This window comes from Schistocerca piceifrons, chromosome 5 (genome assembly GCF_021461385.2).
Source record: "Schistocerca piceifrons isolate TAMUIC-IGC-003096 chromosome 5, iqSchPice1.1, whole genome shotgun sequence".
NCBI classification, from domain to species: Eukaryota; Metazoa; Arthropoda; class Insecta; order Orthoptera; family Acrididae; genus Schistocerca; species Schistocerca piceifrons.
The window spans coordinates 567,670,806-567,690,571 of NC_060142.1; the positions used below are offsets into that span (position 1 = coordinate 567,670,806).

The 19,766-nt window shown below is 40.2% G+C and overlaps 1 protein-coding gene across 1 annotated transcript in view; it reads left to right on the forward strand.

Annotated features, from left to right (window-relative positions):
• LOC124798046 (trifunctional enzyme subunit alpha, mitochondrial) overlaps positions 1-19,766 on the forward strand; it is a 156,766-nt gene that overhangs the window by 112,334 nt on the left and 24,666 nt on the right. Inside the window, exons 6-8 of the mRNA XM_047261266.1 lie at positions 10,625-10,800; positions 17,026-17,196; positions 17,318-17,540. Of these exons, the coding sequence (XP_047117222.1) occupies positions 10,625-10,800; positions 17,026-17,196; positions 17,318-17,540 (570 nt within the window). The remainder of the gene's footprint in view (positions 1-10,624; positions 10,801-17,025; positions 17,197-17,317; positions 17,541-19,766) is intronic.

The window sequence follows — 19,766 nt, forward strand, 5'->3', positions numbered from 1 at the left end:
TATTATAATGACCTTGAAGGACTGCATACCATCAGCTGGTAAGTATCACCACTATTTGTGGGATACATGTGTGGGGCTCTCCAGTCCACACTTGGGACAGTGTAATATGATGTGCGCCCTGTATCGGTGGTCAAACAACTTTTTGTATGTGCATGGACACCAACACAATTAAAAATCGTTCATCATCGGACAGTATTTTCCTATAGTAATATTGTATACGAATTGAAAACTGATCACTGCAAACAATAAAGTTTTTCTCAGGGACTTGGTGAATTTCTGTAGAGTCTCAGCCAATAAGAAATTCAGAATACATTGACCATAACCTTCAAAACTAATGTGTGGTGAAAACACACACACACACACACACACACCAAAATGTCAAAGGTTACCACACAAAAAAAGTACCAAGGTGTGCCATAGAATATTGCCGCTTGGATTTCAGATAAATGCTATACCACTTAGGCAAGTGGGGAGAAATACTGTGCATGTTAGTTTCACTGAATACAATTGAAAGAAAGCTTTCACTGACATTAAACATTAAACATTACACAGAAATGTGGAAAGAAACATGTTCCTTTGAAAATCACAGCGGACACAAAAAAAGGTATTTTCCATTCTTATGATCAATGCTTAGAAAAAAAAGAGGGCAAATAGGTGCTTAAAACGGGAGACCGATGGGATTAGCTTCAGTGCAACACTTCAAGTACAGAGAAGTCATTGGGAATGAAGTACTGAAAATGTAGTCAAACAGAATAGATTTTACAGAACTGTGGATTTGACATTCTGTAGTTAAACCATCAGAACCAAAAGCTCAACAATTCTGAGAGGTTGCTTGGGAGCAAACTTTGGAATTCCTCTGGCAGGCATAATTGCATATTAAAACAAATTCTCATCCTAGGAGACTACTCGCAGGGAAGTAGCTGATCTTGAACGTGCGTGCATTGCAAGACAGATTTGATACATCCTTTTCAGTGACAAAATATGATATGTAAAATATCAAAAAGTGTTCAGAATATTCTTGATAAATAAACATAGGTGGACTGGTTATCTGGCATTGTGGTAACTTCACAAAATAACTGACCAATATTACAGAGTTGGCATAAACAGACTGGGCTTCTAGTGCTTAACGGGATAAATTGCATTCCACAAAGATGTCATCAGCAGAATGATGATAAAAATACAAGGAGAAGACCACATCAGGCCTAAAATTAGTGAAACTTAAACAGAAGTTGCATCTTTACTAACTAACAGTAAAATTGCCACACTTCTTACAAGGAATTTGAAACAGAAAAAGCTTTATATGTCCATTTCCATGGCAAGTGGAATAACCAGACAGTTAAATGAACAAAGTAATCACTGTACCCACAAGGTACAGACTACATGCATAAAATAAATCTTTAAAAAAAAAAACAATAAGAGTAAATGGTATTTTAAATGGTGGCTCAGACAGTGGGTAATCTTGAAACCTCCACTAGTGATACAAAATAAATACAGTATGTATTTACAGTGTCTGCCATTTAAAATGCCCATCATATAAGAGTGTCACGTAGATGGTCGCCAATTTCCTTCATGCACATTTCAAGTCTTCTCCGGAAGTTAGAAATCACATCTTGTAGGACAGGCACTGGAATTCAATTAATTTCCCTGTGAACTTGATCCTTCATTTCCTGGATGGCATGTTCTGGGTCACACCAGATTTCAAATGACCCCAAAGCAAGAAAAGACATGCTGAAAGGTCAGGATATCACGGAGCCAGGAAATGTCCCCATTCTTGGAGATGATGACCAGGAAAGATGTTCTCTAACATGTTAATGAGATGCCATGAGGTATGGAATGGGGCCTTGTTTTGTTGGAAGAATGTGTTTGCAGTGACAGGAAGATCAGCACATTGTTGCACTAGGAAATGGTAGAGCATGTGAACATAACATTTTGCATTCACAGAACAACATTGCCACGATAATCTTTAAAAAACTAAGATCCTATGATTCCAAATGATGATGATACATCATACCACATTATCACATTCTGACTGTGAAGTGGCATTTCGTGTATCATTTCAGGATTTTCACATGACCAGTATCTAAAGTTATGCTTGTTAACAAGCCTGATACACACACAAATTGGCCTCATTGTTCAGATTGTCATTCATGAGTTAGAACAATTCCCAGCAAAAGCATATTCTTTTTGGGAGGCCATCTGCATTCAATTTTTGCACTCTCAGAATTTTCTATGGGTAGTATTGCACTTCTACACTGTGATCAGATATGTCAGATTGAAGCATGTGCATGTATGCATAACACCTGAGACATTGGCTGTAGGCTTCTTCCAATCTTGCAACATTCTCTGTTGCACGAATGCATTATGCACTTCCACCACCTCTTTTGCACCATATGAGCCGTTTCCTCAAAGTTCTGTACCCACACTATGATAGCACTTGCTGACGGGACTAGGACATAACATGCGAGTTTGTAATGAGCATGAAATACACCTGCACAGCCAAATAGCTGTGATTGTTTTTGTAAAATGCCTTCACAGTGATAGTGTGTTGTTCACTGGTCCACAATGCCGCCTCACCTAAACATCAGTATCATGGTCAATGCCAGAGGTATGATGGCCAGATGGCACCACTCCAGTTTTCTGATTCTGGATGTAGCATGCTATTTCCAGGGTTTCCAAATCATCCATTTCCCCACTGCACCTCTTATTTTAGTTATTTACTGGTGGATTGCATAAACTCGATCTAAATGTTGACTTCACTGGCCAAGGTATCGGATGTAGTTTGCTTTCATACATTTGTTCACATGCCCATCTTCCACAGCAGCTATTAAAATCTGTTGCTATAGGTTATCTGTCTCGAGCTGACTGCAATTTAATAAAAAATAATTAAACCAGATGTGTTTCACTTTTATTTATCCGTGGTTATTGTGCAAATTAGACACAATCATTTGGATGGTTTTGCTTGTTTTAGGTTAAAAACAGTGTTTTGATTATAAAGTTGGTGTGCAAGTTACTTAGGGTGTTTCTTTACATATTCTGCTATTTCCCTCCTTGCTAGCACTGGGTGGCGTCGAAGTGCTTCATTTCTCATTTGCACTTGGCAGTTTTTGCCATATTGCAGTATTTCTTGCACTGCATTATTTACACTTCACTTTCTGAAACTGTTTCTCCTTCTGCCCTGCAACAGTGTTTTTGTCTGTTCGTTTGTTTTTGTTCACATTGCGAGTGTTGCCAACCTGTGAAACGCGTGTGTTGCAATGTCTCTTGCAGCAGTCTCTCCGCGATATTTTCAGAAATTTTATAAATTATATAACTCAGTACATATCTCGAAATATCTCTTCTTATCTTACCAATTCCTAAACTTTAATATACGATGATTATCAATGCAAAGTAGTTTCAAGCCCTATTATTCCTTGAAGCGTCCGTTTACTCCATGGAATAGCCTCTCTGCTATCTATGTTTTCTCTTATGAAAAGAAAGATTGAGCTTGCCGATTAGCCGTGAAAGGAGGAGGATGTATATCTACGTATTGTTGAGCTAGTCGCCATCTTGATGAGATTCTGTATGAGAAGGAATTTAATACATGAACTAAACTAAAGTAAGTGTGTTCGCGTATTATTTAACTGATTATTATTGACAGTGTCTGCTTACTATGCTGTGTTGCAAGGGATCAGTGGGGAACGTATGATTTACACTGGACGAACCTGCCGTTTTGTATGCCCAAGATATCCAGTTACTTCAAATAAATTGGCTAACACGGTCTTACCAGCAGGTCTCCGGTCTTCCCCATGTGATCACCGAAAGTTAATAATTATTACAAATGTTTTCAGGAGATCGACTGACAATTTTCGTCGCACTGAGACTTCAAAATTGCTTCACTGCCTTATGGAATTTAAGTTAAGCTCAATTTAATCAGGATTGAACAGTATTGAACTGTGTGAATGTGATACGCCTGCTTTGTGAATGAAAATTCCCTTAACATATGCATGTTTTTACTATCCTGATCAGTGAAGCTAAATCAGGCCGGTGTGAGAGAGGTTTTGAAATTTTTTGAATACCACAAAAAAATATTAAATTTGGCGACAGTGACAGGACGTTGTTCAGTTTTTTCTCCTCAGTATTGCTTTTACAATTACAGTCATTATGACTACCCTCATAGTGTTGGGATTGATGTTGATTGCAAAAACGAACGTGTGCATTAATGTCCCTTTCTGTACTTGATCGGTTTAATAATGTAGCTTCATTGATAGATCTCATTATGGGTTCACTTCCTTGCGTGGAACGCAAATGTTCTCGAGATAGGTTTAAAGATCTCTCAATGTTTTCTTTCATTGTTTAAGTTCTTCGCCTAGTTGTTCTTTGGCTTCTCGCAAACCTTTATTAAATAAATTTTCTTCAGAACTCTTGGTCATAGATTGTATAGCTGCTCTGACCGTATGTTCAATATTGTCTGAAGAAATGCATTGCCTTTCCAAACTTAACTGTGAGAACTTTCCTGTGAGAATGTTTACCTTATGATCAACCTCGTCTTGTCTCTCCTTTATGTTATTTATGGATTTATCCAAATTTTGGATGTCCTTTGGAATCTTGTCTTGTGATTGTCTCAAATCCTGCATATCTGCTGACATCTCATTTACTTGTTGTTTTAATTCATCTTTAACTTCAACTAATACCGGAATTACCACCATAGAACATTGCTTCTGTTCTTGTGCTTGAACTATCTGTGGGATTGACTCGACCTGCTCTTTAATAGTATCAAGCTTAGTAGCAACATACTTGGTTAACTCTAGGCGTAACTTCTTAGTATTTTCATTACACTGCTGAGTGACTTGCTCAATTTGAGCAGCTAATTTTAATTCTGTCTTTTCATTCTGAATTTTCAATTCTTCCACAGTTTTATTTAATTTATCATCAAGTTTCTGAAAACTCTCTACTAATTTATTATTTAATTCCACTTGATTAGCTTCTAATTGCTCATTCAACTTTATTTGATTAGCTAGTAATTGCTCCTGGACTTTCACTTGATTGGCTGCTAATTGTTTCACTTTCACTTGATTGGCTGCTAATTATTCATTGATTTCCCTTTTAGTCTCTATTTGCGCTTTAGTTAAGTCTGTTACATTTTTGGCTAACAGTGTTAACTGCTGCATGATTACAGTCAATGGGTTTATTTCATCCTGCTCAGATGACATCGAAACACTTAAGCTTTGTTGTGGGGCCTGATTAATGCTGCCGCTAGGCACTACTTCAGTTAAGCTAGCGTCTAATGTTTCACTAACCTCAGAAACACCTGAGGGCTGTTGTGATTCGCTCTGCTGTTGCATTGCCATTTTATAAGCCGCCCTAGTAAGAACCATTAATACACAGAACAACAAGTCACTCGCATCTGAGTTAATAATGTCACTGACCTAAACTTTGCATAATACTCATTTATAATAAACACTTCCTATCTAAAGTTCAACCCAACAGTCACTCAATCAATTCGATTCAAACCGGTAGACATTTAAATTGTTACTCTAAATTTCTATCTACAAAAATTTAATTGTTTATTGTCTGGCCTGAACGACGTTCTCGTAGGTTGTGGCAAAATTTTGACTTCTGGAACAGGCCTCGTCTTCTTTTCTCTCGTGCACATGCAACATAAAATTCACCCAATGTTTAAGTAACGCTCAAGAATGTGTCCTGTCACAGTGAAGCCAAATTTAATATATATATTTTTTTAATAGTATTGATGACTTCTGATATGCACAAAAACTAAAAATCAATTGCAGCAGCCAGATAATCTTTACACCAAATTTACAGGTGCAATAATTATGAGCTTTGTACTCTTGAAAGGTAGTTTTTTCTTCCCCTTTGCATATTTGGCCCAGCTTATTTGTAATACGAATGTACAAAAATATATGCACAGTATAAATTAAATAATAATTACTGTGTGTGTGTGTGTGTGTGTGTGTGTGTGTGTGTGTGTGTGTGTGTGTGTGTGTTCCTATGTATACTATAAGTATTCTATTTTACACTTTGCATTCACTTTTTACTGCTTCATTACTCCCTAGAGTCCTCCTCTACTTCTCAACTTCTATACTCAGCATAGATAATATGTCTACATACGCTATGGTAAGTCCCACTATCCTACAATCCATCAATTCCTCAGAGTATTAATTAAACTGACTTTTCTTAAATGACTGTCACGATTAATTCCACTCTAGCCTACGTTCTCTTTCTTTGCTCACTCCTCTTCCTTGTTTATCCCCTGCTCACTACTGCTTTATAGTTATTCCACTAACTCCTATGCTTCTGTTTCTCTTTGTGAATGAGTTTATCACCTCCATTCTTTCTTTACGTACACCTCTTCGTATGTATACCTAAAAAAAAAAAAAAAAAAAAAAAAAAAAAAAAAAAAAAAAAAAAAAAAAAAAAAAAAAAAAAAGGTAGAACCGTCACAGAATATATATTTATTGGAATGACTCCTTACCCTCTCCCTTAAAACCCACATCCTTTCGTCTTTCCCTCTCCTTCCCTCTTTCCTGATGAAGCAACCGTGGGTTGCGAAAGCTTGATATTTGTGTGTGTGTTTGTATGTTTCTTATTGTGTCTATCTACCAGTGCTTTCCCGTTGGGTAAGTCACAGCATCTTTTTTTAATATATTTTTCCCATGTGGAATGTTTCTTTCTATTATATTCATATCATTAATTTGAACCCAACAATTATGTTTGTTATTGTCACTGTTGCATTTCGAAATCTTTTCTGTCATCTTACTTTCTAGTTTTTGTTTGTGCAAGTAGTTTCACTTTGTATTCACCTTCCCTTTTTTCCGTAATATACCATACAATTTATCCTGTCTGTATATACTCAATAATATGTAATTTACTTCCAAACCATAACCAAAAATTTTTAACACTTTCAACACTACCACTGCTATAAAATCCACCGCTCCCAGTTTACAAACATTTCTTGTGTAACCTCGTGAATGTTATTTCACAGCTTCAGTTCCTTTCACCTGTTAAACAACCATTTCAGTTAGTTCTAACAACTTTCGTTTTATTTCCATTCACATTTTTCCCACATAACCGATAATTTTTTAGCAGCTTCCCACAGGTTTTAACGTTATTTCTTCATCAGACAATTGTTAGCCTCATTTTCATAATCTGCCACCACATAACCAGTCCTTTTAGTACATTTACACGCAGTTTTTTTCGAAATTTTCCCGTATTTCTCCACCCTTTAACGTGTTTTGGAGGCAGCACAACCACCTAACCTTTGTGCACATCATTGTTTACCAACCCAAGTTCACCACAGGATCAACATAGCTCAGCTTAAACCAACACTTTTTCGACTTTTTTTTCACACCAGAACTCCAGTTGCTTTCTACTTCACCTTTATCTCTCCCCATATATTTTTATTTTCACTGTAGCCTCATGTTACACTTTCCACCTTCTAATACCATGTCACCCTCACAACATCCCCACAACGACCTCATTAAGTTTTATTTACATTCCCTCCGCAAACATGCCTTCGCCCTAGCCAGATTACGCTCCCATATTTCATTCACTCAGGCTTGTCGGACATTTGGCATTACCCCTGAAGGCCTCAAACTTAAAGTTCACATCTCTGGCTGTAACCCTTCTTTCCCTCAGTCCCTATACCAGTTCCAAACTGAACAATCCATTGTCCTTACCCACCTAATCCTCCACCTACACATAAACTCAGCCAATGAACACACCCGTGAACTCCTATCCTTAATAAAAGTCCTCAATCTTTCCTCTCCACATCCACACCGGCTGTTCAGAGCATCCTCCTACAGGCCAACCGCAAATTAGAACAGCATGCCACCCTCTACCTCAAAAAACTATCCAATCTCTTGGTTTCCCACCTCCGGAAAGGCAACTCACTCACCCTCCACAACCTTTCCAACAAACCTCAACCTCCTCTCATTGCACACAGACCCAGTCTCTCCCATCTACTCAATCTCCCACTTCCAGCTCCACTCCCCCCAAAACCTCTAAATTCTAGTCAACACAATCTGGCACCACAACACCCCAATTCAGTAGTTAACCTTTCCTCCAAACCTCTCTCCCAATCCGAAACCTCTGTCCTATCCAAAGGCCTCACCTTCAGCCCCACTCCCAGATTCAATCAAACAGCCCTTGTCAAAGATTTACTGTCCTACACTCGTAGTCTCTGCTGAAAATATCACTTTGCCATGAAGAAAAATAATCCTAATCCTACTCCCAATGATCCAACTCAAGACACTATCCAACTTGAACCCTGCCTGGAACAGTTCCGTCCTCCATCACAGTGGGACCCACCTCCTCTTCCTCAAAATCACCCTCTCCAAACCTACCAGGAGTTTCTCACTTCCAGCCTTGCCTCTCAATCTTTCTTGAAAAACCTTAATCCTACTCCCAACATCACCTCAGCTGAAGCCCAGGCTATCCGTGATCTGAAGGCTGACCGATCCATCATCATTCTTCCGGCTGACAAGGGTTCCACAACCATTGTACTTGATCGTCGGGAGTATGTGGCTGAGGGACTGCGTCAGCTTTCAGACAACACTACATACAAAGTTTGCCAAGGTAATCCCATTCCTGATGTCCCGGCAGAGCTTCAAGGAATCCTCAGAACCTTAGGCCCCCTACAAAACCTTGCACCTGACTCCATCAACCTCCTGACCCCACCGACACCCGGCATCCCTACCTTCTACCTACTTCCTAAAATTCACAAACCCAAACATGCCGGCAGCCCCATTGTAGCTGGTTACCTAGCCCCCACAGAATGTATCTCTGCCTACGTAGATCAACACCTTCAACCCATTACGTGCAGTCTCCCATCCTTCATCAAAGACACCAACCACTTTCTCGAACGCCTGGAATCCTTACCCAATCTGTTACCCCCGGAAACCATCCTTGTAACCATTGATGCCATGTCCCTATACTCAAATATTCCGCACGTCTAGGGCCTCGCTGCGATGGAGCACTTCCTTTCACGCTGTTCACCTGCCACCCTACCTAAAACCTCGTTCCTCATCACCTTAGCCAGCTTCATCCTAACTCACAACTTCTTCACTTTTGAAGGTCAGACATACCAACAATTAAAGGGAACAGCCATGGCTATCAGGATGGCCCCTTTGTACGGCAACCTATTTATGGGTCGCATGGAGGAAGCCTTCTAGGCTACCCAGGCCAGCCAACCCAAAGTTTGGTACAGAGTTATTGATGACATCTTCATGATCTGGACTCACAGTGAAGAAGAACTCCAGAATTTCCTCTCCAACCTCAACTCCTTTGCTTCGATCAGATTCACCTGGTCCTACGCCAAATCCCATGCCACTTTCCTCGAAGTTGACCTCCATCTGTCCAATGGCCAGCTTCACACATCCGTTCACATCAAACTCACCAACAAGCAACAGTACCTCCATTATGACAGCTGCCACCCATTCCATATCAAACAGTCCCTTCCCTACAGCTTAGGTCTTCATGGCAAACGAATCTGCTCCAATCCCGAATCCATGAACCATTACACCAACCACCTGAAAACAGCTTTCACATCCCGCAACTACCCTCCCGACCTGGTACAGAAGCAAATAACCAGAGCCACTTCCTCATCCCCTCAAACCCAGAACCTCCCACAGAAGAACCCCAAAAGTGCACCACTTGTGACAGGATACCTTCCGGGACTGGATCAAACTCTGAATGTGGCTCTCCAGCAGGGATACGACTTCCTCAAATCCTGCCGTGAAATGAGATCCATCCTTCATGAAATCCTCCCCACTCCACCAAGAGTGTCTTTCCGCCATCAACCTAACCTTTGTAACCTCTTCGTTCATCACTATGAAATCCCCAAACCACCTTCCATACCGTCTGGCTCCTACCCTTGTAACCGCCCCTGGTGTAAAACCTGTCCCATGCACCCTCCCATCACCACCTACTCCAGTCCTGTAACCCGGAAGGTGTACACGATCAAAGGCAGAGCCACGTGTGAAAGCACCCACGTGATTTCCCAACTGACCAGCCTACACTGTGAAGCTTTCTATGTGGGAATGGCCAGCAACAAACTGTCCATTTGCATGAATGGACACAGGCAGACAGAGTTTGTTGGTAATGAGGATCACCCTGTGGCTAAACACACCTTGGTGCACTGCCAGCACATCTTGGCATAGTGTTACACCGTCCGGGTTATCTGGATAATTCCCACTGACACCACCCTATCAGAACTCCGGAGATGGGAACTTGTCCTTCAATATATCCTCTCTTCCCACTACCCACCAAGCCTCAACCTCCACTAATTTCAAGTTGCCGCCCCTCATACATCACTTGTCACTCAATAACATCTTTGCCTCTGTACTTCCGCCTCGACTGACATCTCTGCCCAAACTCTTTGCCTTTACACATGTCTGCTTGTGTATGTGCGTGCGCGCGCGCGCTTGATATTTGTGTGTTTTTTATTGTATCTATCTCCAGCACTTTCCCATTTGGTAAGTCAGGAAACATTGCACGTGGGAAAAATATAATATTGTGTCTATCTACCAGCGCTTTCTCGTTTGGTAAGTCACAGCATATTATAGTACACACAACGTATCATTACAGGTGATACATATTAACATTAGATCTCACTCTTTCTTCCCACCAGATACTGGAAGTCATTCGAACTGGCATTGAAAAAGGACCAGAGTCAGGATATGCTGCAGAGAGTGCTGCATTTGGACAGCTGGCAATGACTCCACAGAGTAGAGGACTAATGGGTCTTTTCAAAGGACAGACAGAATGCAAAAAGAATCGCTTTGGTAACCCATCTCATCAAGTGAAGTAAGAGCAATATGGCTTAAAAGAGAGTGATAAACTTTAAATATTGATAATTGTGGTTTTGTACTGAAGCTGGTCTTCTTAGGAACTGTCAGTATTTGATTTTCGACACTTGACATAAATATAAGCTGAATTAATGAAGATACTGTAGAAACTCCAAAATTGCACGAAGTCCGTTATTTCATATTACATGAATCATGGTCATATAAATTAATAAAAAATAGTAGCATAAGCAAGCTTTTCGTTATTTTCGACTATAATGAAGTTAAACCTTGACTTTCACAATGTTTTTAATTGCAGTTTGCACCATTACTGACAAACTAACTTTCTTCTTTTAAGCAGAGAAGCATGAGTGTACTTCAGTGTTTTACACATTGAAATTTTATTATTTTCTGTCTCTCAATTGAAATCTTGATCTTTTTCCAAGAAGTTTACTGGTTGATCTCCAGATTTCAATATTCTATTGGATAACTGAACAATCGTGGGTGCACGCACACTCTCATATGCATGCTTATCACCTGTGTGTGTGTGTGTGTGTGTGTGTGTGTGTGTGTGTGCGCGCGCGCATGCGTGCGCGCCATTCCAATAGGATCGCCATTCCAATAGGATCTACTCCAATAGGATCAGAGATGAGGGCAGAAACATTTTTTAGCCTGTGCTGTATAGGCTGTCCTGCACACCAGTTGTGTTCTGTACAAATAGTATTAGCCTGCCTAGGTTTTTCAAGCCTTTGATCTGAAGTAGGTTGCCTGAACAAGGGGCATGCTGGGGAATGCTAATGGCCTGCTTAACTGACCTGTTGTACAAGGGTTACTGACTTGTGCAGATGGGTGTAGTTGGAAGTAGGTTTAGATGGATAGAGGAGGGAATGGTGTTACAGGAGGGTGGGGGGAGGGGAGACATTAAGGTATGGATAGGGAAAGGCACAGGAGGGAATGTACAGAGGGAGAGGGTAGAGGGTAGGAGGAAGGAAATCGAGGGGAAGGAGATCAATAGGATGTAGGAACAGATAGAGGGGAGAAAGATTGGGTGGAGTAGTAGATGGATAGGGTGAGGGTAGAATTGACAGAGGGACCAAGGAAGGAGTAGGTAAACAGGGGGGAGGGGAGGAGAAGAAGATGGATAAAGAGAGGGGATGTACAGAGAAGCAAGGAGGAATAGGCAGAGTGGGGTAAGGAGATGGACAGAGGGCAGAGGGATGGGATAAGAAGGGTGTGGACAGGGAGATGGAGGTAAGAGGAGATCATGGGTGAGAGCAGGAGGAGGATATGGATGAGGGGGGGGGGGGAAGGAAGGAAGGAAGGAAGGGGAGATGCATACAATATTTTTTTCTAACATGTATGCGTGTGAAACCATGGGGAAAAAGATAAGTAGGGGGAGAGGAGGGCAGGAGAGAGAATGGACAGAGAGGGGCTCCCAAAAGGATTGATAGAGAGAGGGGTAAGGAGAAGGGAGGATAGTGTGTGTGTGTGTGTGTGTGTGTGTGTGTGTGTGTGTGTAAGGTGAAAAGATAGAAGGGGGCAGGAGGAGATGTGGGTAGTCAGTGAGTAAGGAGGAGATGGACAGGAGTAGAGGGGAGGAGGAATAGTTGGCTGGGGGTACAGAGAGGTGGGGCAGGGTTATGAGGAAATGGGCAGAGAAAGGGGACAGAAAGTGTGTACAGGAAGAGGGGTGGGTGGAGGGGTGATGAGTGGGGGGGGGGATTGAGAGGGACCAAGAGAATAGAGAAGGGGGTTGCAGGGGAAAAAAGATGTTTGTGTTATATGCATATGCGGGTGAAGCTGCAGGTATTCAGCTAGTTTTCAAAAAGGGTTTATCAAACTTCCTGGCAGATTAAAACTGTGTGCTGGACTGAGACTCAAACTCGGGACCTTTGCCTTTCGTGGACAACTGCTCTACCATTGGAGCTACCCAAGCATGACTCATGCCCTGTCCTCACAGCTTTACTTCCGCCAGTACCTCGTCTGCTACTTTCAAAACTTCACAGAAGCTCTCCTGCAAACTTAGCAGAAATAGCACCCCTGGAAGAAAGGATATTGCAGAGACATGGCTTAGCCACAGCCTGGGGGATGTTTCCAGAATGAGATTTTCACTCTGCAGCGGAGTGTGTGCTGATATGAAACTTCCTGACAGATTAAAATTATGTGCCAAACCGAGACTCGAACTCAGGACCTTTGCCTTTCGTGAGCAAGTGCTCTACCATCTGAGCTACCCAAGCGAAAGTAAAGCTGTGAGGATGGGGCGTAAGTCGTGCTTCAGTAGCTCAGATGGTAGAGCACTTGCTTGTGAAAGGCAAAGGTCCCGAGGTCGAGTCTTGGCCCATCACACAGTTTTTATCTGCTAGGAAGTTTCATATCTGCACACACTCCACTGCAGAGTAAAAGTCTCATTCAGGGTTTATGAAAGTTGACAACCTTGACAGTGTACAAGGAAAAGGATAATTGGCCTAGGCACTGCCTAGAAAGGGAACTGGTCAGCAAATAGTTAGAATACTGCATAAACTTTTCTTGTTCTTCTCTACCTGTACACGGGAAGTGAGGAACCTTCCAGCAGGTACTTGTCTTCCGCCGTTCGGCCGCCGGGTTCATCTTTTTCTCATAACTGTTTTTTGACCTGCACATACAAATAGGTGATGGGTAGTAGGGCATATTTGTTTCTCCCACTCACCTGTTAAATATGGGTGTTCGAAACAGTGGAAGGCTGAGTGGTTCTAGAATTTACTCCGAAATTCTCGAAGCACTACGTATTCCCTCCCCACCCCCCACCCCACCTCCTTAAGTGGAATACGCGATATTTTATACAATCATCATGTAAATTTATATCACATACAATTCTAACAATGTACATTCCAACATTGATCTTTGTACTCATTTAGAATAAATTTTAGGTAATCTTTCATGTATTCTACTCTCGCTCTATTTTGACATCAACTCCCAATATTCCATTGTGATCTGGTAAGTTTTCCTAATAGTTAGGGTTTGTTAGGACTCTGTTTCAATTTCCAATCACAAACTCCAGGTGTTCACGACACTTGAGTACTTATTTTATTTCTTTGTACTACTTCTTTAGTACGCAATGGTCTAATTATTTATAAACTTTTTGTAGTCTGGAGGAACTGTGGTCAAAATAAGTGTTCCTATTGACACTCATAAAATGTAATAATGCTACCAAAATAATTTCTACAAACTTTTGTGACTTTCATCATGATACTGTCCTTTCCCCTCTAGAAACAGTACGTATACCTCACATTACGGATTGATCCTATGAGTACCCTTTCTCCTTCTGTTTTGGTAAGTGCGCTCCTTTTTATAATTCCTATTTTCCTATAGTAAAGGTTAATCCCCTTCTTGGTGCCCCTGTCCATACAGTATAGGTCAGCTTTTCTTAGGTCTGCCTATCTGCCCTTTTCATCAAATATATGCTGGGTGCATCCTCCCTTATCCTTCTCGAGTAGGCCTCATGGTTCATTACCCTAGTATACATCTTTATGTACACTATAACAAAATATTATCTGGTAAAACTAAAATCTGCTTCACCCTTCATGCTCGCTTCTTCATACTTCTCTTTTATACCTTAGAGTCCTCTTTTACTTACCAACTTCTATGTTTCCAGCATCTACTTCATGAATACATACATTGTTCAATATATAATATGTTTACTTAAGTTATGAGAGTCCCACTATCCTACAAGTCATCAGAATATTTGTTAGACTGACATTCCTAAATAATTATAACAATTAGTTCCTCCCTGATTTACGCTTATCAGTTATGCTCTTCAACAACATGGTAGTTTTTTTTCAAGTACCTAGGCAATGTAGAACTGTCACAATGAACAACCATAAGTTCATATTTCTCTATGTGCACGTTCTTTCCCCCTACAACACTTGACGGTTCTCACATCCTTTTAATCCAGACTTTCATTGTTTGTCTCTTTGTGTTATGGTTTGTGTATGCGGAAGTGTGTTTGTGTAGCCTGATTCCTCAGCCTACTTATACGAAATAAGTTGAAGGTTATTGGAAACCATGGAAAATAAGAACTTCAGTTATAGAAGTATATGCATATGGAAAGAGGGAAAGATAGACCAGTACTCAGATGAGAAGTAAGAAAGAAAAAAGTAGAAATGGTTGCTAAAATCAAAGAAGAGAAAGAAGATAGTCCCAAAGACTGGAAACCCTTCCCATCCCACCTTCCCCAGGATCCCTACTTCGCGAGTACTTGAGTGAAAAGCCGAAGGAGGTATGATGTTAAACGTCTCCTGCAGAACAGACAGACATTCTCACCTTCACCTTTGAAGTCACTGAAGAAAAATCTTAGCAACCCCTACGGAACAGCAAATGGTGAGGAACCAGTTAAACTTGTCTGCGAGGGTTGTGTAAAGGTGTGATGTGTGTGTTGTGTTAGTCGTGCTTTTACCTACACTACCCACCCCTTTCAAAACTAATATAAACCCTCCCCTATACAACACATATCATAAAGGGGCAAAACAAACGTTCTCCATTACTTATAAAATATGTATTATATTATCACAATTATGTAATGATTCATACAAAATCATATTTTCTATTAATCTAACATGCTTTGCAGTTTATTAATCTGCACCCAGGTTTGTGTAGACCAACGGCCTAAGAGATTACTTTCAAATAGCAGCTTAGGTAAAAATAAGACCTAACTATACGTGGATGGCAGGAGAGACTGGCTGGCTAGGTAAAAATAAGAGCTAACTATATGTGGAGAGCATCAGCTGCTGTTGGCATTACAATCGGGGCCACCACTGACTAGAGCGGAGTGTGAAGGCGACTTAACAGGCACAATCCTCTTTAACAACTTGTGTAGAGATCTAGCTGTGTTGGTAAGCGAATGTGTAATCAGCACCAGTGGGCAGCACTGGCGCCGGTGGCATTGAATTTTGGTTTCAGCATCATTGTTGGCGAGTGGATGCAGAGTCAGCACCGGTGAGCAGCAGCTGGTGCAGTCGATGTCAGTGGCTGGTTACTGCATCGGTGTGATGGACGTGTGTGAAGACGGCTTACTCTCCAAGCTCAATCTTGTTAGTCGAAAGGTTGAGGTCTTTTCTCTGGATTTTTGCCGCTATTACTTTCTCATATCTTTTACTGTGTTGTACTTGCAACTTTCTTCCATTGGTTTATTGGACTCAATACAATTAGTGGAAACAGTTCTCGTACTTGCTATGCCTGGTTGCTATGGCAACTCATAATATCTTCTTCCCATTTCTGTCTTAAAATTCCTGCTTTCTTCGGGTCCTGTTACTGGGTCTCCACGTTCTAACATTTTTCGGTTGACAAGACACGTGTGGTATTGGGTTGCAACGCTCACACATCTCTCAAGTCAGTTAACTTGTATGATGTGTGTAGCCAATCCTCTTCTCTGGGTAATCAGCTACCCCGATCTCCCAAAAGCTGCTTCTCTTGAAGACTATAGCTGGCTAAAGGAATTTATTAAACTACTTCTCTATCCTTGAAATAATTTGGGAACTTTTCAGTTCAATCACTTTATATTTTCAACTTCCATGGACAACAACTTCTGCAAGTTAAATTAGTCCTTAAATATTAGACTCATTTACACATATTCAGATATCATTGGTTTGATAACCAAATAATTTATGAACATCATACATGTGTCTTGCTTCGTTCACAGCCAAGACACAAAGTAAGTTAAAACTCTCCAGTCTCAAGTGAGTCCAGTATGTGAATGTATATAGAAATCTATATTCAATTGTTAGTTAGTCTTTTTACAATCAAGAGACACTAAAGAGCACAGAATACTACATCAACTTTTCTTTTCTTCTCTACCTGTACACAGAAACTCCGTGGACCGTACAGCAGGTACTTGTCTGCTGCCATTTGGCCGCTGGGTCTATCTTTTTCTCGTAACTGTTTCTTGACCTGTACATACAAATAGGTGATGTGTACTAGGGTGTATTCTTTTCTCCTACTCACTTCTAAAAACTCAGGTGTTCGAAATGGTGGAAGGCTGAGTGGTTCTAGAATTTACTCCGAAATTCTCGAAGCACTACAGAAGAGACCATGACAATGTTGAGAAAATCATTTTGTTTTTGTCCAGTGGTTTGACAGACAGTAGTAATATTCACTTTTCCCCTTGTGTTCCCTAAAGAGTATTTAAAATCAGTCTCATGCTAAGCTGATTTTTTTAAAAATGCTTATTTTATTCATAATTGTTTGTTAATATATTTTTATATTTATGTTTCAGAAATATTGCAGTAATAGGTGCAGGACTCATGGGTGCTGGTATAGCACATGTGTCAATAGATAAAGGTTATAAAGTTATTATGAAGGATACTGACCCCAAAGGTCTAGCACGCGGTGTTGGACAAATACAAACAGGACTAGATAAAGCAGTGAAAAGGAAGAAGTTGTCTGGGTACTGAAATGAAACTACTTTTTTTTAAAACCTACTTCTTTAGCTAATGCTACTGTAGTGTTTGGGAAATCTAATCATCTCTGGCATACTTCAAAAATGATGACAAATGTTTTATTTTCAGGTTTGAAATGGATCGATTTATGTCAAACCTAGAACCAACACTATCTTATTCAAATTTTAAAAGTTGTGATATGGTAATAGAAGCAGTATTTGAAGACTTAAACATCAAGCATAAGGTTATCAAGGAGATTGAACAGCTTATTCCAGAGCATTGTGTTGTGGCTTCCAACACCAGTGCTCTTCCTATTACAGATATTGCAAAGGCAAGCAAGCGACCTGAAAAGGTTAGTTGAAAAGTAAAAATATCTCAATAACAACATTTGACAGCCAACAAAGTGAGAAAAGCTGACATAATTTCTTTCTTTTTTGAACTGCTATACCAAGAGACCATGATCAATAAATAAGATTGTTCACTGACCGTTTGTCCCTATCTGCAAGTACATCTTTAGAGGTGAAATATTATGTATGGTTTAATCTCTGCAAATCTAGTGATTTGACCGAATTGTGACATGAACCTACTTATCTTTCTTTCTTACACGGTATATTGAGAGCACATTTCAAAAACTGAGGCACCAACTTAAGATTTGAAGAGTGTCTTTAGTTAAAGGAATGAATAGATATGAGCCAGTGGGGAACAGAAGCTTTGAATCTGTCCATTCTGCATGTCAGAAGGCTCATACAGTAGATTACTATCTGTGCAAGCAAGAGTATGAAAATTGTGCATCAGACCAGTATTCGTATCAACTTTCTCCTGTTTAATCAACTTGGCATATATTCTAGAAAGGGTAAAACAGTTCTCTTTCACATGTCTTATACATCTTCTTACCCAATTTAGAGATATTGGTCTCCCAAATTACAACAGCAATAGAATGAGTACTCTATCCAGAGCACTTATCTTAGAACAACCTAAACTTGTTTTGGTCTTCAGTCCAAAGACTGGTTTAATGCAGCTCGCCATGCTGGTCCATCGTGTGCTATCCTCTTCACTTATTCTGTAATATAGGAAAATTGTGACTGCAAAACTATTGGGCTATTGAAATTAAATGTTAATACAATTTTACCCCAAACATCCATGGTAGCAGCAAAAGTATTTCCGCTACAATTCTGTAAAAGGTGGCAGTGTGCGTGGTAGCAAGATCTGTGCCTGGATCAGAATAACAAAGTGATTGGCAGGTAGTGTTTTACGAAAGAGCTGCCACAGCAACAAATGATCAACCGTTGTCATGGCACTCTGCCAATACTCTGATTACCTTTCAGGAGCAGAGTAACCGTATCACTTTGCTGCTCAGATCCACTATTAGCTACAGATATTCTTTTGCATATTATAAAAAAGAATCAGCATAAAGAAAGCATGTGATCATTATCTAATGATTGAAGTTGATAGCATTATTGTTGCCATAAATTTTCATCTTTCCTTATGGTGATTCTTTTTTATAATATGCAAAAGAATGTCTGTAGCTAATAGTGAATCAGAGCAACAAAGTGATAAGGCTTCTCTTCTACTGTAAGGTGATCAGAGTAATGCAGATTGAAGGAAAACATAAAAAAGAATTCAGCAGTGACCTGAGCAGCTGTTAGTGTTACAGCTATATTGGCTGTGCACATATCACCTAACAAAATATTGAGCCTTTCAGTGTCTAACCGGCAATTACTTTGTCATTCTGATGCAAGTATACTTGCTTGACATGGCGTCACTAGAACAGAAGTGTGGCAACATGGTAAATACTCATTTAACTTTTATTTATCTTATTTGCATATCATATTGTTTTTTAAGCACAATACTGAATAAAATAAAGCAATAACACAGGTAATTTATGGACACTTAAATTTTTAATACAATCAGTTGCACCATTTGTTGCCACCAGGAATTCATTGAAAGTTCCACGATATGTCCTATCTGTAACTAAATGGTGAACAGATGGAGTCTTACCGTATCTGTAAAGAGAGTCAGTGCTTCTGCCACGATTGGAGCATATTCTGTTAATTGTTGTCCATATTTTGCACGATTGGTTGAAGGCCGGGGCTTTCTTCTTTATGCTAGGTAAATTGTGGCAATGTGAAGGGCAAGCCTTTGTCTAGTCTCATTCCTATGAATCAGTTAATTTGAACTGAGACATATACAGTTCCATTAGCTATTTTCATGGATGATTTTCTTAATTGAAGTTAGTTTCTTTCTAGGACAACCGTGGCTTGATGGTCAGCGAGTCGCAGGTTGCCTGACATGCATTTAAACTCACAGAGAATAACTGCTTTTTGCCAGAGGTGCAGGGATTGAATGTGGCTCGTTACAGGTTGCCACTCAGCAAGGGTTGATCTGAGTGCTCCACTGATATTCTTATTGTGTTGTTCAGCTGCCTTGAGCATTTGTATGTGCGCTCTATTGAGCATTACAGGAACACTATATACCACCGTAGACTAGAGTTAAAGTGTGCATAGTTTCTGCAACAGAACCTCAGATTGTTCTGCACAGCTTAAGTAAGTTGTTGTTGTTCAAAGTTCGTACCTTCGCC